Source organism: Aplidium turbinatum, chromosome 11 (assembly GCF_918807975.1).
Source record: "Aplidium turbinatum chromosome 11, kaAplTurb1.1, whole genome shotgun sequence".
Classification (NCBI taxonomy): domain Eukaryota; kingdom Metazoa; phylum Chordata; class Ascidiacea; order Aplousobranchia; family Polyclinidae; genus Aplidium; species Aplidium turbinatum.
In genome coordinates this window covers 9,291,543-9,315,891 of record NC_137482.1, presented here as the reverse complement: position 1 = coordinate 9,315,891, position 24,349 = coordinate 9,291,543, and the positions used below count along the sequence as shown (strand labels likewise).

The 24,349-nt window shown below is 36.4% G+C and overlaps 2 protein-coding genes across 4 annotated transcripts in view; one reads left to right on the top strand and one right to left on the bottom strand.

Moving 5' to 3' along the window:
• The window catches only part of LOC145779385 (uncharacterized), a 66,327-nt gene extending 62,240 nt beyond the window's left edge, over window positions 1-4,087 (top strand). For all 3 annotated transcript variants that reach the window (XM_082590962.1, XM_082590961.1, XM_082590963.1), the window contains 3 exons: window positions 2,071-2,230; window positions 2,356-2,628; window positions 2,746-4,087. In XM_082590962.1, coding sequence (XP_082447088.1) covers window positions 2,071-2,230; window positions 2,356-2,628; window positions 2,746-3,036 — 724 coding nt within the window. In that variant the 3' untranslated portion in view covers window positions 3,037-4,087. The remainder of the gene's footprint in view (window positions 1-2,070; window positions 2,231-2,355; window positions 2,629-2,745) is intronic.
• Window positions 4,088-14,959: 10,872 nt separating this feature from the next.
• Window positions 14,960-21,557, bottom strand: LOC145780114 (uncharacterized). Its single transcript, XM_082591826.1, has 7 exons — window positions 21,460-21,557; window positions 20,942-21,100; window positions 20,506-20,633; window positions 19,294-19,370; window positions 18,760-18,885; window positions 18,521-18,630; window positions 14,960-15,947 (listed from the first exon to the last, which is right to left on the bottom strand). Exons 2-7 carry the CDS (start codon window positions 21,032-21,034, stop codon window positions 15,855-15,857), a joined length of 627 nt encoding a protein of 208 aa, XP_082447952.1. The 5' UTR covers window positions 21,035-21,100; window positions 21,460-21,557; the 3' UTR covers window positions 14,960-15,854.
• Window positions 21,558-24,349: the final 2,792 nt, after the last annotated feature.

Here is a 24,349-nt window from a genome sequence, read left to right as displayed (position 1 = left end):
TGATACAAGTCGAAGATGGAAGCTGGACACTGCTTCCATACGAAAGAAGTGAATGACATGTCGATTTGACCTTTAGTGGTTACGCATACGAGTTAACCAGGTTGTTCTAACATGGCAGCGGAAATTGCCGTTCTTATGTCAACTGCTTTTGCAAAGTGGAAGTACATTTACTGTTGTTATACGCTGATTTGAGATAAACCAACATTGTATAAACGTAACGTTCGGTTCTCGAAATGTCTCGTAAACTGTGACCCTTGCGAGAAACTTCTGTCATAAAAGGTGACCCTTGAAAAATAAATTGCAACCCCCCGACTCACACAAGCTTTTTCATCCAATTCTGAAAAATCATTGAACGACTAAAGTTAAATTGTTGCATTTTAAACTCTTTAAAGTTATCATTCCTGACGTTTAACCGACGTGAAATCCAAGTGGAAGTAGTGCTGTGATTGCAACTCTGTCTTTAAAAATAAATTTTCCACATCAGTGATGTTATTGTTAAGTCACCTTTCCTGCGTGCGAGCCTGCGGCAAATACAAGTAAACATTCTTTGCAGCCAACTGACATCGCGTGCAGCTACAGTTTGTTAATCGCAGGGAACTTTAGCTCGCCTTGGTATAATGAGATAGGATTAAGATTGCAAGAAAGTGAGTCAGCTTATCACCTGGTTTCAGTGCGGGTTTACGTTGCTGGTGTTATACCTGACTGCATGATCTTCCTACGATTTTTCATCTGCTTGTTATATTTTCCGATGTTTCTGTCTCTTTAATTCAAAAACGGTTGCTTTGTGTTTCATTACCAATGCGATGCTTTGAAATGACTGATGGGTTAACTACATAATAAGTATTTGTAAAAAGTCATTATTAAACATAATATGGTTAATTGGATTCTGAAAATCTTTGCTTGCAAAATCGATTGTGTTTTGATTAGTCTCAGACACCTTTGTATAACGTTTGGTAGATGACAAAATTTTAATGTATAAATAGGTTACGAGTTGTCTTGTACTAAAAACTGCGCACTCTTATCACCGTAGCCATGACATTCTATTCAATGGAATATTCTGTTTATAACAACTTGGTTCGGAGTGAGATTCGACAACCATTATCGCCTCAACCCGTTGTTGATGAATGATTCTCTCGTTCGCCTTTTTCTTTTCGCAGCGATTGTCATTGTCGTTCAGTTGCTTGCCACTTCCAAGAGCTCGCAAACAACTTTTCTGAATTTGAGAGTATTTTTTCTCTCGTGTCTATAAATTCTGTACATCGCTGTCATTTGGGTCAGATATTTTCACGCAGTTGTGCGAAGAGGTTTGAAGAAGTAACATAGATTGGTTGTTTGTTGGATTGCTGGAGCATTTGAGAAAGTGTAAATCGATGGGAGTATTGCAGCAAAATTTTCGCAGTAAACAAAACACTGAAGTGTGTAAATATTACGAGATTGAAGTGTATGAGATGAGTAGCAGCATTGTGTTGTAACATTGAGGATTTTTGAATTCAGATTTTAATCTCTTCTCTCTTTGTCTTTTTAGCAATAAAACGTGATTTTTGTACTTTTATACTTGGTTGAAAGTCTGACTTTATTTATTACGACAATGGCTCCAAGAACAGCTCGAGTGGTTTACATTTGCTGTCCAGCTTTTCCGGCTTCTGTATCCCCGCCAGCCTCTCCTCTCCCACACAAAGGGAATAATAATAGCACCGACAGCAATAATAATAATTATTATTGTAAAACAATCACAAGGCGATTTCCGAGAAAAAGGTAATTTTTTACATAAGTTATCAGGTTTTAGGAAAACTTTGCAATACTTTTTGTTTTATTGCAATTTTTAAACTTAGGTTTTGCTGACGCGTTGCGATAGAAGTACAGTATCCACATATGAAGTCATTTGTATGTGATTATGGGTCGAGTTTTGCCGCTGTAAATCTTTGTTGGTTTTTAAAAGTCAATTTATTGCTTTACGACATCGATTTCGCTGCTTCTCTGTCCCAACACATTCTCACTACCACTAATACCTTACCATTCCATTATCTTTATAGCTGTTTCAATGACTAAATGCTTGTGATTTTCTTTTAGAAATGGTCATTCATGCCACGACAATTTGCCGGCATCGTCTACCTATTACAAGACATCAGCATCAAAAGGAAAGATCTTGAACTTGGTGAAAGAAAAAATTGCTGAAGGCGAAATTCCACTTGAAAACCAAGAAACCTTTGAAGATATCAACAGAAAAAAGGTGATTATTTTGATGTGATAAAATTTATTATTGCAAGAAAGGAAAAATAAGTTTTGTCACAAAAAGTTTAAAATCATTTAAATTAAAAAGTATTTCTTGAAACTTAACGATCGTTTCTTTTACAGATTGAACTCGTCTTGAGCATCAAAGAAAAACTTAATGATCTCCAGAGCATGAAAGGTCTTCTGGATGTTGAGATGCGGGAAAACGAAGGCTTGGGAAAGCATGTCCACGATCTGGCCAAGAAGGTCTGCACGCAGAGAGAGCAGGAAAAATACAACATCTTCGTTCAAGATGTCGACAAGATCATCAATCTCCTTCTCTCCCTCTCCGGAAGATTGGCAAGAGTTGAAAACGCGATCCAGATGCTTCCAGCTGATGCCGCAAAACAAGAAATGGTAAGGATCATTCTTGTGATCTTCTTTCCTGCCACTATTAAACGTTAACGCAATTGTAATGTTTGTTTTGTTTTTTTGGAGCAAACAAGTTATTCATGGTTTTACTTATTTTTACAGGAACTTCTTTGTGACAAGCGAAAGAAACTGACCGAACAGCACAACGAGGCTAAACAGTTGAAGGAAAACATCGACAGACGACAGAAAGCTGTGTCAGAGATCCTTGCCGGTTACTTCGACCAAGAGCAGTTTGCCGATTACGAGCATTACATCAAGATGAAGTCCGCGCTTATCATGGAGCAGCGAGAACTTGACGACAAGACGAAGCTGGGCCATGAACAGATGCAATGTCTCCGCGACAGCCTTCCCGAGGACTGGCAGCGAAATCTCGACAACATGGTCGAAGAGTAGATTGCTGTCCACGATGACGCGGCTGCTTGCGCCGTGATTTTCCACTCAGAATCTCTCGTCAATGAAGAGTGACGGTGCGTTGTACGAAAAACGTCAAAGGGGACGTAACAGAGACAACAGAGGGCGAGGCTCGGCCAGCCAGCCCGAAGAACGTATGAACGACAACCACTGTGCCGAATAACAGACTTGCTGCGGTCAAGTGAATGACAATGTTGCTGGAAGGCGAAATGCGCTCCACCCTGTGCGATAGTCAGCTAACCACGCATTGCACTTGTACTGCGAACGCCGCTCACGAAGTTGCATGTCTGATAGTGATCACTGATGATGTTTTTGCACACGTTGTGCCTACAATACCTTCGACCGAATCTAATGGTGCCTTGGTTTGCAAAGCCATACTTTCTGCTTTTTTCGATCATTTAAAAAATTAAGAAAAATTATTGCCCACGATTTCGATTGAAGGTAGCTAACACAATGTTATCTCTCCTACTGTGACAACATTATTTATCGTTTTTTTTATGTTAGTGCTTATCGTTTAGTTGCTAGCTCACATGACCAGCAAAAGGAAAAAAAAATCTTTTGTTTTTAATCTTTGTAGTTGATAACTTTTCGGCAAAAGCCCATGTTTCCAGTGCTTCCCAAGACATTTTTACAATGTGCTTGTTTTAGTAAACGATTGACGACTTTTGTTTTACTCACATGACTCGCCGTTACTGGCATGTACGTATCAAAGCCTGCATTGTGTTACGTTTGTATGGCGATGTTTTTTTACATTTTTTTCAAAATTAATTGTGAAATGAAATCCTTTTCTTACCATTATAACTGCCAGTCTCACCAATTGATTTGTTGTTCCAGTGAAATTTTTAAAATTTCAGTGAGAAGAAATTTTTTAGCCTAACTAATTACAGCTATCTTTTTGATGGTATTGGTATTTCAACGTCAGTTTTTGTTTATTGGCCTGGGCAAGTTTCTTTTTCTTGAAGGATTTGTTTCTTTATTTTTGAATTTTATTCTATTTGTCCGATGCCAAAACAATAAAAACGCACAAATTGAACCAAGACGAGTCAAATTGTTCGTCAGCCGCTAGAAAGTGTCAGCACAAATGCCACAATGAAGCAGTCTTGATCAAATGAGAGGAGTTTAGGAATCGCTTCTGTCAAAATTGACTTGGATTATTATTGACCTGGTACCCTAGCAGTGCTGTCAGTCGCAAAGTGGTATTGAAAATGCCAAGGCAATGACTTGAAAAGTGTTCATGTTCGAAGACGATCTGTTACTAATATTACCACTTGTGCAATAAACCATAAGCCTCTTAGCCTTAATTTAAAACTTGGTTCTGTTTCCCCAACACACCAATTACCTGCGAAATCATGAGACAAAGTTGCTGTAGCTGAAACAATAGGCTGTGCGTTTTCTTCGACACTTCCCCTACAACAAACACATTGGCAAAAAACTACTGTCATTTCTGGTGACGTAATTGCGATTTTCTGATGGGATTTCCCAAAAGTACAACATTCGATTGGGTGCAAACCCATTATTGCTGTACCTCGCGCCACTTTTGACGACATCGTAAAATTGCCAAATTGTGTCATAAAAATCAGTTGACTTCAAGTCATCATATGACGATTAAAGCACACATGAAAGAGAATTAGAATGCCAACGCAAGTTCACGATCTGAATCAATATTCGCTTGAAATGGTTATTAATGAAAGGTGTCCAAACTAAGTCGTGCTTTAAACCGTTTTTTAAGTGATAATCTCGGTAATTAGCTGTTTTGAGCTATAGACATTTGTCACGAAAGGTAATGTTTAATTACACGCTTAAAAGTAAAATTTCAACGTGCTTGTTTAAAGTGTTATTTAGAAATCTCTTTTACGCAAAACCGTTTTTCAATCTCAACTAACGAATCAGTTTATTTTTACAATGATTCGACGTCTGCAGATGTTGAATCGTTACAAAACTGAATTGATTTGTTAACTGAGATGGGTCATGTAAAGACGCTTGATATCAGCTGCATAATCTTACAAATCAATGTTTCTGCTTCTAAACAAGTTTTTAGCGTTCGTGAGTGGTATGTGGTCGGAAAGCATATGTTTACTCAACACCAATAACACTGGTCTATAAAAAAGTTTTTTTTTCTGCGGTTTGGACTTTGACAACTGATTTCAGATAATTTTGGGGTGCTGAATCCGAATCTGAAATCAGATTTTTTCTATCACATCAAATTTTTAAGATATGATAACAAAAATGCTTTATTTTTGCCAAAAGTGAAAGATTATGCAGTGCTATAGCGAAAGGTTAGTGTTAGACAGGCCAAAACAGCTTAAATAAGGTTACGGAACAAGCATTGCCATGGGCCTGCTTAAATCTTTGAATATTCATGCAAAACATTGATGGGGGAGGCAGGGAGTCAGTTATACTTTTAGCCTTCCTTTTAGCTTGTTATTCTGCATGGTTAATAATGTTGCTTAGAAAACAAATTGGTATCAAAATTGTAATTTGTGGGTGTATTTCAGCATTCAGTTACTTATGCACCACTTGGCCTGGATTTCTGGATATAGCACAATGTGTATGTGTGATAAACGCAACGTCAAATTTTCCACTTTTGACAAAAGTAACAATTTGTTGTTATTATATCTCACAAGCCTGACGTGATAGGATAAATCTGAGGTCAGGTTCGGATTCAGCACTCAAAATTACTCTAAATCAGTTTTCAAAGATCATGCCGCAAAAATCGTGTAGACCAGTCTAATGAAATGTGTGTGATCGAATGCGGTTAGTACAAGGGACTTCTTGGATGGTCATCGGCGACAGATTATAAGCCTACCTTTTTGTTTTCGTACAATAACTGTGACGTCAGCGAAAGTGACTTGACACTTTTTTTTGGGATTTTTTAAAAACTTTTCAAAACAACATTGCAGAACTTTTTTTACATAATTCACACCAATAACGTAATCTTAGAATTTAGAATGTGTAAAAACTTTTGAAAATTGTAGGCTAATTCTTTTTACTTGATAACCGCACGATAATTTTGGCACCTGTAGGCTGCCTCTGCGGTGTAGCTTCATCGATCAATTTTTTTTCAATTTATTTAGACTCGTTTTCTTACTTGCAATGTGTGTAGAAATTATCGAGAAAATAAAATTGATTGATGGATTGCTAAATATAATTGCTTATGTAAACCACGCGTGAGTTGAAATTTCAAATCAGCATTATACTGTTCTTGGAAAAAGACTAATGTTTGACTTTTTGGTGTATGTGCTAAAAGACCACAATTCTTAGCCAATCCTATAATGTACATTTTCTTGTCATATGAGCATTCTTCACATTCTAGCTAAACTGGTAAGCAGTCTAATATAGAAAGTATCTAAGCTGTTTTTCTAGAACCGAAAAGTAAATCAAAGTGATGTCATGCTCGTTGAAAAATGAGGCAGGCCCATTTTAAGCCATGGTTTGACTAGCGCAGGTCTTTGGTAGTGCTAGAGCTTGGTTAACCTACTATAACTTTTCCCATACTTTCCCGTTTCTTACACAAGGAAGTGGAGCTGGTCTTCAAGAGAGAAACAATTGTTTGTCCATAAATCATATGAAAGAATACTCATCTCTGACCGTAGATGCTTGATTCAGCAAGGTGATTGAAGAATTAAAAGTCGAAAAATGTTATGACAATTTTTCGTTTTGACTTGCTTCTTCTTGAAATACATTTTACACAAACTTTATTTGTAATGATATCACTCGGACTGCATTTTTAGAGCTATGTGAACGCAAACTGCGTAATGGGCAAATGGCTCCTGGGCCCATTGGAAAGATTATGGGTCACTAAAAAACGGTCCCGGGTCAAAACGTACACTCTGGACTCCATCTATAGATGCTATTGGTCACAGCAATTGAGGTGAAATTAGACTGAAGTAGTTACATTTACTTTCTGGTTTATGCACTACTTCTATCATTCAATCTTTCTGGTTAACGTAACAACAGCAACTAGGTCCTTGATAGAAAGTTGAAAAAAACAATGGAATGGAATACGGTATTCAAGATTGAGATTGATGTTCAGGTTCACTACGATAACATGTCCTCTCAAGAGACCACAAAGACATGGTTGAAGCTACAATTTTGACATCCTCCTCATCTTGAAAATGAATCGTTCTACGTTTCATTGTCAATCTTGTCGCTAAATTCGGTTGAAAGACCTGCATTTTGGACAGCGAAATTTAGCGTAGGCTATTTAAATTATGCTGCTGATAATGGACAGAGCTTGACGCCAGTGGCATTCAAGAAACTTTTTTAACCAAGCAATGGTGATTGAAAACTTTATTCAATTTATCTATCACCTGAACATTGCAACTCGTGCCAATGCAATCAATTCTAGAACTTTCAGAAATGTAAGAGTGATATCGAATGTTAATTATTTCATCAAGCATGAGATACAATCTGTGCCTAGCCGCAACGTAGATTTTTCAACAGTGACGCTGATCACTAGCGAGAATTGTAACAAGGGACGAGTTTGTTTGAGCACGGATGGGTGTTTCTTCTCATCACCTCCATGCCACGTATGATATCTACTTTTATGAATGCTATGTATAGTTAACTTCCTGCAAAGGAAGGAATTCACTTGCGTTGTACCAAATAAGGAGTCTATTCAAAACATTCAGGAAATGTGATTTCTTGTTGACAAGTGGAAACAGAGGCCTTGTGAATACATCATCCACAAACAATTGGAAATGAAATCTCCTTATTCGGTTGTCATGGTCCACGAGCCGCCTGCCAGAGTTACAACCTGCTATTGTTCACGTTCATTCACCATTACGAGATTTTTTCTCGTTTAAGTGGTCTCAGGCTGCATGTTCAATTACTCAGGCCACAAGTTTTCTGTTTATTTTAAATCCGCATGAGCTTTTCAAGGATTATTGAACATTTTTCCCAAAGCAGCCGATTTTATGACATCACAGGATTAAATCCAAGCAACGCTGCGGCTCATCTTGTAATATCTGTTTCATAGAAATCTCTTTTGATCAGAAATCAAATACTTGTAGTGTCATAGCACATTAAGTTTAAAACTTATTAAAACCAACAAATGAGCTTTAAGTCTGCAGATTAACACGAGAGTTTTAGCATATTGGCATTATCGTAGGGATTAATCTCCACAATGAAGATCAATCTGAGATGATGATGACAGAGCTTTGGAAGTTCTGCAGCACTGCACGCAATCTGAGCTTGTTGTGGCATTCCATTTCTTGCGTTGGTTTTGTTTACGTATTTGTAATGCTTACTAACGTTTGATGTATAGGCGAAAGGGATTTTGAGCTCAACAGACAATGCTTTATGGTGGAGCAGATTTCTATCTATTTTAGTGGGTGCGTGACAAAAAAGCGAAAGTTAATGAGGGGTTGATTTGTTCAGGCTGTGTTGTTGGAAAGGTATCTTGCTCTCTCTCTTGTAGTAGCTTGTTACTTCAACCTTTCCTGTAATCTGATTATGTCAGCCGCCTGACTTGGCTATACTTTTACTTAACTGCACCTAATTACCTGCTGCTCTTTAAGCACAGATTGGGCAGGAATTAGGTTTTACAAAATTCTTTAAATTACTACGCGAAGAGCAGAATCCTAACGCTTAGCAAAAGATAAACAAATTTGTTTCACACGCAACACAGACATTTTTGAAACATGAGCACTCCAATGTCGAAAGTGCCACGTGCCTTGAATAGTAAAGTTATTGGAACTGAAAAGTTTTGACAAACGTAAAAGCTTTTCATGAACGTTGTGAAAACTAGAAGTTTAAATATTAGGCCTGTATTGGTTTCAACTTTAAGTCTATTTTAACAACACTAGAAAAAGAACTCCTTTGGTGCATGTCCAGTGGAATGCGAAGATGTTTGTGCTTAAGATGCCAAACGAAGCTAAAATGAATCTGTTGATCACATTTTTAATGCAAATGCTGTTTACAGTACATATGTCTACGCAGGATCAAAATGATATGGTCAAGTTGAAAGTAATACACAGTGCCAGCTATTGGAAAACTATACTCATGATTCAGAAAAGGTTTTGACTTCTGAACTGTTTTCATCTTTGGTGTTAGAATTTAATGATTAGAACTTGTTACATGTAATTAATTTCTTTTTAGTACTGAAGATGAAAACCATCTAGTTTTTTGAAACTGTTGCTTAATTGTGAATGCAGCTTACAAAATTTCGACTATGCATTTTTTATGCCATATCCACATTGTCAAACAGTTTGTTATACAAGTGATACAACAGTATTAAAAAGACGTGATAATAAGTAAATGTCGTAAGATTTGCTGCCATCAACTAACCTTTGAGTTGCAACCTATTGTATGTTGTGTGTGATAGTTTGCTATTTAGGACGAAGTAGTTTATTTTATTGTTCATTTTATTGTATTATTTGTTACTACGTCTGAAAACTGCATCAAGTACAAGTCCTTTGAAACTTATTCTGTCAGTTTGTCATTCTGCTTTCAACACTAACTAAATGATACGATAAGCTGTTTAACATTATCCACAATATGAACGTCTTAAAATGGGGATTTTTTATTAGTATTTTCTAGGAGAATTTTACCGATTACCATTCAGCTACACTTGAACATTTATACAATCGCTATCACAAGACATCACAAGCTATGACATGGTAGGTCTCATGTAGTGCACACATGTTGAATTACAACATTTGGGAACTTCGTGGTACAGCAAACGATTGCTTTGAGATTTTCTTTTTAGATTGCTTATCAGAATGAACAAACTCGTGAGTGTTTTAAATTCTTTTATCCCAGTTAGTGATTAACACACAAAGGCTGTTTTTGAAATTAATAAATTACAACAAGCGTTCTGCAAATTCAATTGTTTTTTTCTCAAAGTGTGTTCTCTTTTAATGGTCCAATTAAACGTTTCTGCTGTGCTGAAGCGGGATATTGAAATAAATGATGGTTTACCTAAAAAGCTGTGTTCCTTAATGATCTAATATTTGATCAAAGCATAATTGCTAAGAGTTAAAATTAACAACTTTATGTTTTACAAAAAATAGCTTATTTCAGCCAGTTGTCTTCAATTTTTGAAATATTTGTGTAGCCTATACACACTATACAGTGCAGCGCTGCAAAATAGTGACGGTGTTTAAATGTGGAATAAACCATTATTATAAAGTAAATTGATGTATCTTTACGTAAATGTAGCGTGGAGAATTATTGTTCAAAAAATTAAACAGCCTGATTTGTGATTCTTGTTATCTTCATTAAATCCTTTGTTGCTTGAACAATCTTTGGTATGCGCTGCGCCTTTGGTAGCCATGGGCTCATTCATAACACAAAGCACAGGTTTTCTATTCTCCCGAATAAATTACTACAAAACAAGACCGTAGATCGTAATTTCATATAACCCCAAAATAACTTCGACAAAAAAGGACTCCATCATTCCCTGCGCTGCATCTGACGTCAATGCGTATCTTAGGCAAACAACATTTCATTTGTTTCGCATCGTGCGCGAAAGTCGTTGAAAGTTAAAAAGTTAAATCTGTTTGACGTTTGAAGCCGTCAAAGTTACGATGAAGGAATTTCAACATAATTTTTGCCTTCCGAGGTTTTGTATACCACCAAAGGTGACATTATGTTGTAGCAGGGATTGTATTGTCAGGTTTTGTCACGGACATTTAACTTACAAGAATTACCAAAATCGAGTATGATTCATGGCTTTTCTTTTTTTGTGGAGTTGTTTGCACAATGCAATAGGACATAGCAACTTAAGTACCATGTTTATTCCTGTTTTTGAAACTTGTGACACGCCTGGGCTGCATTATGTGTTACGATTATTGCTTTTACATTTCATGATGTTTATTTTAGAATTGTTTTACGGTCAGAAAGAGCCACACTTTCTGGTTCACATGTTCAGAGTCAAGATTTAAATTATCTTGCTTTTTTAGTTTTTTTTTATGTTTTTTCCAACACCCATAGGCATAGACTTGTTTTTTTTTTTTATCAGTAAGCTATTCTCGTGTTTTAGGATGTTTTTTTCTTAATTAAGATCACCTCTCTGATTGACAATTTATGGTTCTGTATCAATACAATGTGAAATTTTGTACCACGTTTGTGAGTAATCCGCTGCATTCTTTCGTGGTCTCAATAAAAACTACATTGCCCGTGGCCGTGTAAGGTTTCCACCTTTAGAGCGAAATTCACTTTTCGTCGCATTTTTGCAACGTCGGGGAAGATTAGCTTCATCGGGCTGGTTTAATTTATTTTACTTCCAAGAAAAAGGACATGACTTTTGTCCATATAAATTGTGCATTTAACAGGGAGATACGACCTTACGTGTAAACTCACAGTGATCCTGACACAGAGTTCTAATAATCCCCCAAAACAATCTTGTGCTTCGCTGATGAGCTCAAATCCATTAGTTTGGCATTAGATCCACTGGTGCCACCTTGGTTTCGAGGAATGACCTGTGATAATCACTTCTACAACCAAGGCGAGTACAAAGGAATTGCTTGCACCACATTACATTGACGTCACAAGCCATGCGGGAGTTCTCCACTTGTGCAATGCTTGGCGAGATCTTATTTATTTACGTTTAAAAAAGATTTAAAGGTTTGTTTTCATTGTGCTAAATAATAGTGTGAAATTGATAGATTAATAAAAACTCTTCTCGCTGCTTGGCATCAAGCAATTTGTCACGTCATGTAAACAAAGTTATTACGTACAGTCAAGCCTAGTTTTCTGTACAGTGTTACTGAATATATAGCCTACCGACGACGAAGTTATGAATCATGCCCAGACAGCAAAAGCCGTTATTTTTACATTGATTCAACGACTGCAGATTTAAATCAATGTCAATGACAGATTTTGTTGTCTGGGATGGCACTTTGGTTGATTGATTTCTGATTATTTTTGACAAAGTTATGGACAAATCACTTCTAACCGTTATGTTTGTTTCAGCAGAAAGGCATCAAATATCAAAAAATGCTTTGTATGCCAACTTATTGTTTCCGGGTTTGAAGTGGGCCCGCAGTCACGCAGGTACAAGTTCTCTTGTGTGCTGATCGTAGGGGAAACATATTTGACTCATTCTGTTTTGTTTGAATGATTTTTAATCTTGAACTTCCTATTTATTTTTACTACTCGTAGTTAGTCATTTCCTGGCAGCAAAATCATTGTGCACCCATGGTGAAACTACTGTGCTTAACTACTTGTGAAGCTTACTGTAGTTGTTACAAATTCAATCATATATTCATTTACAATACTGTCATTCTACTGCTTTCCATAAACAAAACGACAAAGCTGCTCGTCTTTTTATGGTCAATAGAACTCCATCGCGCCACAATTTCCCTGGATTAAAACACAAACAGTGATCAAATTAGACAAATTAAATTTACAAATGTTTTTCTTAACTTCTTGTAGTTGATCTGCTACGTAATTCTTGATCTACGTTGTGACAAAAACAGCTTCTGGCAGGTCAAGGAACAACCTTTGTGATAATGCGAGTTCTCTATTGAAACCACGTGATGGCGCTGCTTCAAGCGCTGGATTCAAGCACAGAACATTGAGCAAACTTCGCTGATGAGCTCGCAAATGCATATCAAGCATGATTCAATGCGTTATTGTGAGTAAATGTGGATCATGTGAGCTGACTGCTGAGGAAGGGAATTTTAAACTTTCAACAAAATAAAAAAGCGCTTTTCCGTTGACTGAAATGGTTGCATTAGGACGTCGTGTCGTCATCTTTGCATGAACATATCGATAATAATAATAGTAATGTGTTTTTCTATTATCGCAGGTATGCTTTGCTCATAGCGTTGGCCATTGTACACAATTTCAGCGCAGCTGAGTGCAATACCAGCATTTCAAATAGGCCCACAATTAAAAACACGTAATTCACTGTGGTTGGTAGTCAAGTGTATCTTGTTTATAGAACTGTATCAATGTGAGAGTAACTGCACTATTCGTCATAATCTTTTCATAGACAATGCAAAAAAGGGTATTGTTTTGGTAACTTTTAAAAAGCTTTGACATGTATGTAACTTTTCGCCAGCTCTTCCCTGAAAGACGCTTCACGTATCGAATATTGTCAAATAGACAATGAAAGTCTTTTTAAGAAAACATATTCAGCAAAATAACAAGATGTGCTTAACTTGTCATGTAGACAAAACGAAGCTAAGAAAAAACAAATTGATCAGCTCACACTCTAACTACCACATCATATCAACGTCGGGTTTCGTTTCACATTCGCTAATTTTTAACACTTTTCTCTCATCTACTGAGAAAATTTAATTAGCCATTTGGTTTTACACAAGTACAAGAAATGTTCAACTCATGGTCTTCGCGATGGCGTAGCATCACGTGTTGTTGTTTTCAAAGATCTTAACCAAGCGAAATATTTTGCTCCCAGACATTTTCGTGTTATTAATTAGTGAATTTTATTTCAAGGATTTTATCGATCGTTCATTGCATGACAGATTTGTTTACTAAATTTTAAAAGATTGATAAATGTGATAATGTTAATTAATTCTGTAGAAATATTTCGGTTTTTTAGTTAAAGCAATATTTATATACGTACATTTAATAATTTGTAAATTAACGCTTGTGGTAAATGAGCAACCGATACAAAATATTTGGTTGTAAAATTACTATATAAAGACAGAATGTTTAAAAAAAGCTTAAAAAATTAAACTTGGAATTTTGTTAAAGCTACAGTAAAGTCACGTTGCACCAAATGTAAAATCAACTTCTATTAAAAGATTAGTAACTGATAGAATCAGCTCTGTTTTTGGATAGAAGTTTTTAGATTCAGGTTATGTTTAGATTCAGGCTAATAAAGACTAATAATTATAAAATATCTGCAAGTCGATTAATTTGCGTTTAACTATTTTAGTAGTTTTCTAATGTACAGTATATGGCAATAAACTGTTCAGCTTGAAAACACTTTATGGGTTGATCCTTTGTCACTTTTCTGCATTCAATTCATTAACCACTCGATGAAAATTATTTTTCTGGTTAGAAAACTTAAATTTAAAAGCTTGTTAACCACGTTGTCTGACTTCCAAGAAAAGAGAACTATGCATACCAGGCGTTTTTAAGCCAGCTCATAAAAAAATTATTGAATGAGGCATTAATTAGGCTTTAAATAACTCCTCAGCTGCGCTTACGCAGGGAAATCCATACATTGCACTTTTTTTGCAGGGCTGTCGAGTCAGTCCGGTGTTGCCAAATTTTTATGGGTTGCCAGATTTTTTTTTGAATTTTTTGTCCTTTTTCACTGTTTTAAAATTTAACTTCAGTTAAGTTGTATGATCATAACTGAAACGGCGACTTTCACACAAAATGACAAGAACAAACATTTCCAATTTCTGGTAAACTTTTACAGCGCAATACAGAAAACAAGAAACGATATTTTTAAAAAAGATTTCAAACAAATATTTAATTGTTTATTATTTTGTATCTAGCCGGAGTCGGCCTTTTTTAACGACTCCGACTCCAGACACGTCAAAATCTTTTTGACTCCAATTCCGACTTCACAGCCTTGCTATTTGTTGAAATCCGTACACTGCACATCACCAAACGACGGAACAAAACACGAAAGATACATGCAAGTTTTGAATTCGATTAACTTGACCAACTGAGAACACCGCACAACACTGTATGTTTCCCTACCGACTTTGCATCTCCTGCGGCTGGTGGGTAGCCTACATTGTGTTGAATTTTATTTTGTATAAATGCTTTGGATTCACCATTGAAAGGAGTGACGCGATGAAAATCGACAATTTCGACTCGTGTCAACATGATGCGGAAGCTGTGAAAAAGAGTTTCCAGAACAGAACTAAGAAGCGTTTCCAGAAGTAAAGACACAAAACTGTATTGCGACCGTCCGCTGGCGCCACCATGCAGTTGTTACACGTTTGATTTGATTCTTAGTTCGTTCAATGGAGGATGAAACTTAATTACAGTAGAGTAATTACCATGAAAAATTGCGAACAACTAGCTGTGAGCTACCGGTGTTAAAAGTAATAATTTGTTGGATACTTTTATGGAAGTCCGAAGCCAAGGCTTCCATCATCGCAGAACATTACCATAATGAAGGTTGTGTCATAACAAACACATACGATGATAGCAAAGAAATTAAAGGACATGTTGCTATGGCTATAACAGCTGTAGCATAACTTGTAATGATGTAAGGACAGAGGTTAATGGACAAATCACAAAATTAAGAATACTACGAACTTTAATATTTCCAGTCGTCACTCATGAATCGGAAATGTTTGAAATGCCAAAAAATCTAGCCTTAAAAAGTTTAAAAGTTTCGAAATCTGTTGTCACAGAAGACTAGTATGCATGAGCTGGAGAAACAAAGTAAATGAATTTGTTAACCGACAAATACATGATAACGGAAGTCTAATTAACATCAATTTCGGAACATTACAAGAAGCTACTCATACCAATTGTACAGAAATGGGATGGTGGAAGGAAAAAGAACAAAAGGATGACAAAAATGAAATATTTTGACAATATCAAGCAAATTACAAGAGTGAAAGGTATTCCGGAATTATTAACAAAAACGAAAGACGAAACAAAATAGATGGACTCCATGAGAGAGGTCACAGCTCAAGCATGATCGATCTTTTGCAGAAAAAAAAGAAGTAGGAAGTTGTGGCTGAATAAGACACAAATTAGTTTTTACTTTGAATTGGACGTGCAGTTTTTATAACTTTGGTAGTGTTTCATTATAATCCATATTCTTGCCTACAATAAGTCAGTTTTACGTGTAGGCTACTGTACATCTTTGTTAATTTGAGCTGACACAACTTTGTGGAATTTCCTTACGGAGATTAAAGCACCATTGCGATCATCACAGCGCAAATCATGATGATCCAATGGCAATCAGCTCTTCTAGAAACTGCTGCACCAGTTGTGGTATCCGTCTGCAAAGCATGGGTGTTAAAATGAACAAACATAACACTTGCATTATTTACTTTTGCTTTCATTCACACCGTATGGTTGTACGCAGTGCCGGTCTTAGGGTATTTCGGGCCCTGTGCAGAATATGCTTGCGGGCCCCAATGACAATGATCCAATTCAATAGCATAGCTAGATATTTTGAAATGGGAGGGGGTGGTTTGACCGTCGGCAGACGAAACCTGACGGCGTGATCGCCGAAGGTGACACCCAGCGGCAGGGGGTCTGGGAGACCTCTTCCAGAACATTTTGAAAAATTACTTTGAATTTGGGGCATTCTGAGAGCATGTTCAAAATTTGGGTATAAATAATACTGTCAAATGGTGCTGTCCGGTGGCATAGCAAAAGGATAAGATCATGCATTCTTTGGCATTTTTCGGAAATAAAGCTATGTTGAGTCTGGATGCAACCTATTTCGTCCACTGAAAAATTCGTACCCCGATTTCGTACCCTGAAATCGGAGTAACAAAATCAAATTTCGACCTATTTCGTCCTCTGAAAAGATCGAGAGAAATTTGAAATGTTTGCGGCAACTCCGATCAGCAACTTCGGCTATGTTGTTTTTTTTCTCGATCTTTTCAGGGGACGAAATAAGTTGCACCCGTTGAGTCTATGTTTTCTTGTTGCTAATTCCTTTGTTGAATTCACGTGTTGAATTTTTCCATTGGAAATGACAAAATTACTGAATTTTCTGAGTAAATTGCGGGCCCCCTAATTTGCGGGCCCTGTGCGATCGCACGATTTGCACACCCCAAAGACCGGCACTGTTTGTACGCATCGTGTTTGTTGATGTCACAGCAATGGTTACAGTTCGTTTTTGTAGCCATGGACCCCTTTCAATAAAATTATCAAACTTGCAAGCGCAGTAGCGTAGCCAGGAATTTTGAAAGGGGGGGGGGTTTGACCACCCAGCGGCGGGGGGTCTGGGGGGCCTCCCCCAGAAAATTTTGAAAAATTACTTTGAATTTGGTGCATTCTGAGAGCATTTTCAACAAAAATGTGGGTACGAATATTCCTGTAAAATGGTGCTGTCTGGTAGCATAGCAAAAGGATAAGATCATGTTTTCTTCGGCATTTTTCGGAAATAAAGCTAAGTCTCTGTGTTTTCTTGTTGCTAATTCCTGGCTGAGATGTTTGAATGTTTGGTATTGGCAAAACTCGCTCTTTTAATGCAATTTTGTTTAAAATTAGGCAATTTTTTTTTAGACTGAAAGCATCATTCTCAATATCGTGACGTCACACGTGTGCCAAAGAGGGGGGGTTGTAACCCCCCCCCTTGGCTACGCCACTGTGCAAGCGCATAGCTTTAAATTTAAAAAGCAACCTTAAATGAAAATTTTGTAAAATTTCTTCAATACCGTACACAACGTTTTGTAAAAATCGACGCATTTACGGACTTCCTTAAAACTCTCTGTCGTACACCTTTGGCATTTGTGGACCTCAGGTTGAAGCACACCTTGTAAACGAATGACTGTTTTGAAGACTGATAAGTAGGGCCATTTTTATATGACCTTAAAAAATCAATAATATGACTTTATTTTTTGGAAAATATGACCTTATATGACATTATGTGAAAATCGTTTATTTTTACATGCGAACAACGTCACTCACGGAACTAAAGAGTAAAACATACGCAACATAACAGTAATACACATCCATTTTTATTTTAAACCACTGTTGTAGTACAGTTTCATGTAGTGTGGAATGTTAGAGTCTTTGAAGTTACGATTTGGACGTAAAAATGACTTTAGTAAGGAAAATGAGCGCTCCACAGACGCTGATGTGGGTTGACACTTCTGCAGTTTTACATAAAGCGCTGGTGAAATGTCTTGTCTTTGTAGCTCCATAATTTGTTTCACATCGTTTTTGTCCAATTGCTTCTTAATGTAATTTTTGAGCTCAAGCGGATCTTTTCCGAAATCAAGGGCATTTAGATCAGCATGGGCCTCTTTGATGGTGTACGTACAACTTTTCATTTTGAGTATTAAGTTTGAAATATTGTTGTAGTGGAGGCATATTTCTGCTAACTGACTAGTCAACTTTGGATCGTTGACTGAATTTTTGACGCTCTTTACAGTAACTTTACAACACAATGCAATGTGTGACCTCATAATGCAATGTGTGACCTCATAAAATATAGGTCTGTGACTGTAAGTGTTATGTAGGCTCATCCTACAGTTTGGTTTCGTTCAATCAGAAATTGCCTTACTTTCTTAGTGCTTAATTGCTTCACCGCTTAAATTGGTACTTTTTATTTAAAGTATATAACGGTATGAATTTATAACTCAAAAATATGACTATATAACTTAAAAAGCTGATTTATGACCTAACCAGGAAAATATGACTTTATATGACTTCATAACTTTCTTAATATACCTCATAGAGATGCGGTTTTTGCGTTAAAATTGATTTCACGACTTACTGATGCATAGAAAAAAATATGACTTTAATGACTTTAAATGGCCCTACTGATAAGTGTTTGGTACATTTTTTGGTACATTTGGTACATTAAAAAGTTATTACGTTCAAAGCGGTTTACCTCCAAATTGGCTGTCGTTGTCATCTGTTTTGTGTCACAAGAAGAAATCCAGTTCGGTTCTTCCCACACACCATTTGCTCCACATTTTCTGCTCGCATAAGCTGTTCCAGCTAAAAAGCCGAAACAATGTTCTGTCAGTTGCTGATGTAGGCATAATATCAATGCAAACAAATAAACACTTCTTGTGTTACCAAGTACCGTACAAAAATGGAAAATTTTTATCTATATTTACAACTCACCGTATGAGGTTCCAGCCTCACACATTTCGTTGCTATCTGTGGTTGTGCCCGCGTCTGTCCTTGGAAACGTCACCATGATGTCATTGTTGTAGGGATATGGCAAGGTTTCTTCATTGCATAACGTGACTAACACAAAGAGATAACCAGATTACTGTTTCATAACAAGACGCATAAATAAATAAGCTCGTCAAGAAAGAACAAATTGATGCATTGGTTGATACAGTTAGTATGATTTTAATGAGACAACTCAGATAAAGTGTGTGTGCGGTGCCGCAGTGTGGGTTTTGTTGGGGACAGAGTCAAGGTAGGCTGTTTTCGATTGGCGAGTATGTTTGTTTAATTTTACAGGTTGCCTGTTTCTGAAGCTTTCAAAAACCTTCTCAAAATTCCACTAAGGATGAATCAAGTGGTGAAAGTTACTTTGTAATTTACTTTCTAAAAACTGTATTTTAAATCACCATAACAAAACAAACTATACAACAGGTGTGTTTTGTTTACAAATACTTTAAAATAATAATTATAAACGTCTCTTACTGGTGGTGATAGATTCTGCAACTAAAAAAAGAGAATTTCTGATTTCATCTTCGCTGATGCTCTCGTTTCCTGGGTACCTACAATTTGCATTACATGTAGGGTTGTAGGCCATGATCAAGACAACCACTTTATGTGATCCAGATTTTTACCAAATCGGTAACTGATCTAATCTGATCTTAACCAGTTCTGATTCAGAGAAAGTGGCTGTCTGGAGGCTTATCTATATCAATAAACGACCTCACTAAACAATTTGGTTTTGCTATTTCCTGTTTTCATTGCAATTTACAAGCCCTAGCATAATTGTTGCTTCAAGAAGTTTGCAAGATAATATATCCCACCAACTTAAATTGTGCACTCGCTTGGTAATGAGCACACCATGAAGCTATGTTCGTTTTAAAAAAAAGTTTATTTTGCACAGAGCCGTACTCTAAATGGTCTTCAATCGTCAATCGATATAATATCAATCAATCGATATGAGTAGCTTACATATTTCGTTTTTTTTTTTACTTGAAAACGATAACAAAGACTTGTAGAATGTTCAATTGTTTATGGTTCAGAGATCTCTTTTCAGTTTACCTAAATTAAAAGATCTGCATTTTCCAGACAACATTCAGGTAGTGATACAAAATGCAAGGGAAATAATGCATCAAAAGAGTGGCTGACAGCTAAACTTTCAAAACTGTGATGAAAAAGCTCAAAAACGAGCAAAACATTTGAGATGAAAAAAGTTGCAGCAGTAAACTAATCTAAACTAGCATTTTTAAAACTCGTCTTCTTGATATAGAAAGTTGAAATTAACAGTCAAAGCAGAGAGTCTCATCGAGGAAAAAGCGTAATGAAAAGTCTGACAAACCCAGAGCTTGGGTGAGGGGATATAAAAGGATCTGTATTAAAAAACACAAAGAACTAATATTGTCATTTCCATTGCAGAACGATATCTCAGCATGTCTTCTACAGTACATTATAATCTGGAAAGAAATATTTTTTTAAATCGACTTTATCAGCTTCGAACGTTGAAATCTGTGGATTGACGAAGCCGATATGTGGTTTAGTTTTGCCCAACTGTTTTTGGTGCGACTAGAAACTAACTAGTAACTATCCTCTCATTAATAAATTATTTAAAATCAGTTAACAACTATTTTAAACAGATGCTATACCCCTACTTTTATGTCCTCATTAAACTTTCTATGATCAACTGTTTTTAGCTCATACCTTGAAAGGAGCATGTATCCCATAAAAATCTTCCTGATATTTCCGACAATGTAGATATAATTGTCTTGAATGTTACTTCGTTCAAAATGACTTCCCAGATGCGACTCGATTACCTCTGACGACCATTTCTATTCCAGACATGGTTTGACATTATGAATGAACTAATTGCAATTTTGTATGGCATGTAATACTAGCTTTAATAAATACAAAAAATAGAAAATGCATTTAAGATTACATGTGTTTGCGTGAAATTTAACGCTTGCTTAGGCTATGTCACGGGGTAGATTTTTTAGCATATTGCATTAGGGTACTGCTGTTACAAAATTTACCTTTCATGGATACCATAAAAAAATATGAAATAATGTAGCCTACAATAAGCTATACAGTAAATACATGACCAATGTGTAGAATAGTGCAATATGTTTGATAAACTTACAGCTGTGTTACTCAGTGTAAAGTAAACTTCGCATAGACTTGGATTTGGTCTTCCAAACAACTGAAATACATAATATTGCACTGTGGTTTCCATCACTTTGAACGATCCACTATAGTCCACGTATTTTTCACTTCCGGGTAAGTCTACGTGGCTGTGCACCTGCAAATCAAAAAATTATAAGACAGACAGCAAAGCAACTGTTTTTTTACATTGATTCAACGTCTGCAGACGTTAAATCGATGTAAAAAACGATTGATTTGCTGTCTGGGAAAGAGTTCTATTGGGCGTATGTGATATTGTGTTGTAAGTCCCGCCGGAAATTTTGCGTCCATCATTAGGAGATAGATGTTAAAGGAATTTGAGCCAAATTAGGATTAAATATAGTTAATTGCTTATTCCTTGGCGTGGGAAAACTTGTTTTTTACCAAGTTGACTTCGAAAAGTTGAACTTTGGGCATATTTTGGGCTTTAAATAAACATTTTAAACGGTATCAAATAAACATTTAATTCTGACTTACTTTTAACGAGTACGAACTAAACTCTTCACTGTCGATCCAAAACAGTGAAATAAAAGGATGACCCACTTTGCATTTGACAGCACCAGCGTCATAGCTGAGTAAAATCAATTATTTTAGTTGGAAGAAACTTAGCAAACCAAAATAAATTTTTAACATGTTCATGTTGCTACAGTAGTTTTTTAGACACACAAAAAATACAAAATGTTACATGTAGCCTATATTTTCATTAGTTTGGAGCCTAACATTAACTAGCCTTCGCATGCAGTAAGAAGCTGATGTGAGTGGCATTATTGCTCAATAATAATTATTGGCTAATTTTCACTAAGTTAAAGGTTATGTTTATTATTTATTTCCGAAGTCACATCCCATGTAAAATAAAAAAAGGAAGATGCCGACAAAAAGGTCTGTTAAGTGAGTTGCGATATGATCAGACATTATGTAATAACAAACCAATATAAAATTGAATCGAAAAAGCATAATAGTAAACAATCAGCTATGTGTTTGACTGCTTAAAGTGTAAGCTTACAATGAAACGAGAGTAAAAGCGCACATTGCAAGCCTCCCTTCTAGTGTTTTGACCCGTCAGTAGCTTATGAGCATTGCACTGATTCTTCCTCTGTTGCCTACCAATGAGTACGATAGTGACTAGTGACTCTAGTGAGTGCTCAGTCTAGTGATGGCAGCCGGGTAAAACTTTCTCTCTCTACTAATCAAGAGTATGACAGTTGTTTAGCAATCACTTTAGAAAAAATGCAATTTATATCTTTCAAGTAACGCCTAACCCACCTGTAAAAAAGATCGTATGAAGTTCTGTTGTAAGAGGCGTGGTCAAGATCTTCTTCAAATATAATCTAATCACAAAAAGAAAAATATTATGGATTGTGGAACACCCGAGCAGCAAACAAAATGCATATCTTGTTATGAATCTCAAGTCTATGTTTTCCAAAATCCCCGTTTTGTTGCTGAAATAAAATCCAATAAGTTTTCATATGTATAAAACGATTTAGAATTTATTTAAAAGAATGCTTTTGTATTGCAAATTTTACTTTTAATTTTGAGTAAATATATTATCACGACAAACAATATTAAGTCAAGTTGGTCTGTGGCAAGCAGTGGACTATCTTGTTTCAGCCTCAACTATGTCATTACGTTTGCTTTGTGTCGCTTCTATCTTATAGCCTACTAGGCCTTTGCCATGTTTGAAATATATATTGTTTTTCGTTGTGATGGCCAGAAATAAAAGCGAACTGAGCAGAGTCTATGTAAGATTAGACATGCAGTCAGGGCCGGATTAACCATTAGGCTAATAAGGCTATAGCCTTAGACCCTGGAAAAATTCGGCCCTCAATTTTTTTTTAAGGTTAAATTTTTGTAAAGTTGATAGTGATACAGATCTAGTACAGTAAAGTTTTTGCTTAAAAACAAATCACCGAGTTGAGTCAATCTACATATGAAGAGCCCATTTCCAAAACCACGTAGGCGCCACTTTTACCGAAATTGAGTTTAGAGCAGGTCTTTTCAACCTGGGGGTTGCGAGCCGTTTTTCGGAGAGTTGCGGAGATTTTCGGAGATTCCTCTACTCGAGGTTATTATATCGTTTAAGCTTTCAGACGTTGCAAAACGCTTTAATTATAGGAAAGCATTTGATTTTTTTCACCAAGTTCTTGTACGTTGCTTTGTGCAGACTAAAGTTAACCAGTAACCACGCTATGGTAAAAAAGCAAAATTCTGTAGAATCCTATGCAAAATATAGGTTTCTCAGTATTGTTTTCAATGGCATGGAAAAAAAATTAGTGTCGGCTATTTTGTTTTGTTTGTTTGTTTTTCATATATTTATCCTGCATTGCGGGAAAGCGGACTTGAGCGCTATGCATCGGTGTACGCCTTCCGACGTACACCTGACCCACGCTGCAGCCGACGGCAATGTCTGTTTCCGGTTGTCTACTCTACTCATTACTCGAAATCGATCACTGGGTAGAGGCAATTATCGTAAAGTTTCTTGCCCAGAGAAACAACAGCAAGTGCGGGTGGCTGGAGTCGAACATGCAGGCTCTCGACTGCGAGCCCAACGCGCTAACCACTAGGCCACTATTTTGTTTGAAAGTTCTTTCAGCAACAGGTACACGCATCGACAAACTTAATAGTTAAAAATATGCGGCACCAACCATCTCACTGAAATTAATTTAAATAAATCCATAAAAGATTGTAATAGATTCAACGGGTGAAAATACGAAAATGTAGATTATTCTCATTATTTTTTCTCCTATTATCTAGCTAAGATTGATAGAAAAAGGAAATAACAATCGGAGGAAATGTAACAAAAGCCTTAATAACATCGCAAAAATCGTTTTTTTTTTCGTTTCGGAAATTTACGTTGGAACAGCAAAACAAAACATAACTGGATGTCAGCATGAATCAAATTTGGTTAAATTTTTCATTAAATATGCTTTTGTTGAATACTTTTATGGAGGGTCGCGAGATTATTGATTGCTCTGAGGAGGTCGCGGTGGGAAAAAGGTTGAAAACCCCTGGTTTAGAGTGTCATTAGGTTGAGTATTACCAGAGGTACCTACTATCCATTTCTTTTTTTCCAAAATCTTTTCCATCTGCTTCAAATTTGACACAAAAAATTGCGTTTGTTTCCAAAACCAATTACGCGCCATCATGAGCCATTTTTCTGTTGTGTTTATGTTATTTTGCAGTAAATAATTTAAATTTTTTTGTGTATGTAATCTTATTACTTTTTTTAACTTGGTTTTCAAAATTAGGCTCTTCTCTAGTAAACAGCCTTAGGCCTACAATACCCTTAATCCGCCCTGCATGCAGTCATTATTGTATGCACGCCATGTTGTGTGAACGTAAGTGGGTAAATCTAAACTTCATTTTTTTA

Excerpts from the sequence above, each read along its gene's own strand:
- LOC145780114 (XM_082591826.1), bottom strand. The coding sequence starts at position 21,034 with ATGGAAACCACAGTGCAATATTATGTATTTCAGTTGTTTGGAAGACCA. Across the intron at positions 19,371-20,505 it reads GGATACATGCTCCTTTCAAG|GTACCCAGGAAACGAGAGCA; the intron begins GTATGAGCTAAA and ends TGCAAATTGTAG. Across the intron at positions 15,948-18,520 it reads CAACGACAGCCAATTTGGAG|ACGGATACCACAACTGGTGC; the intron begins GTAAACCGCTTT and ends CATGCTTTGCAG.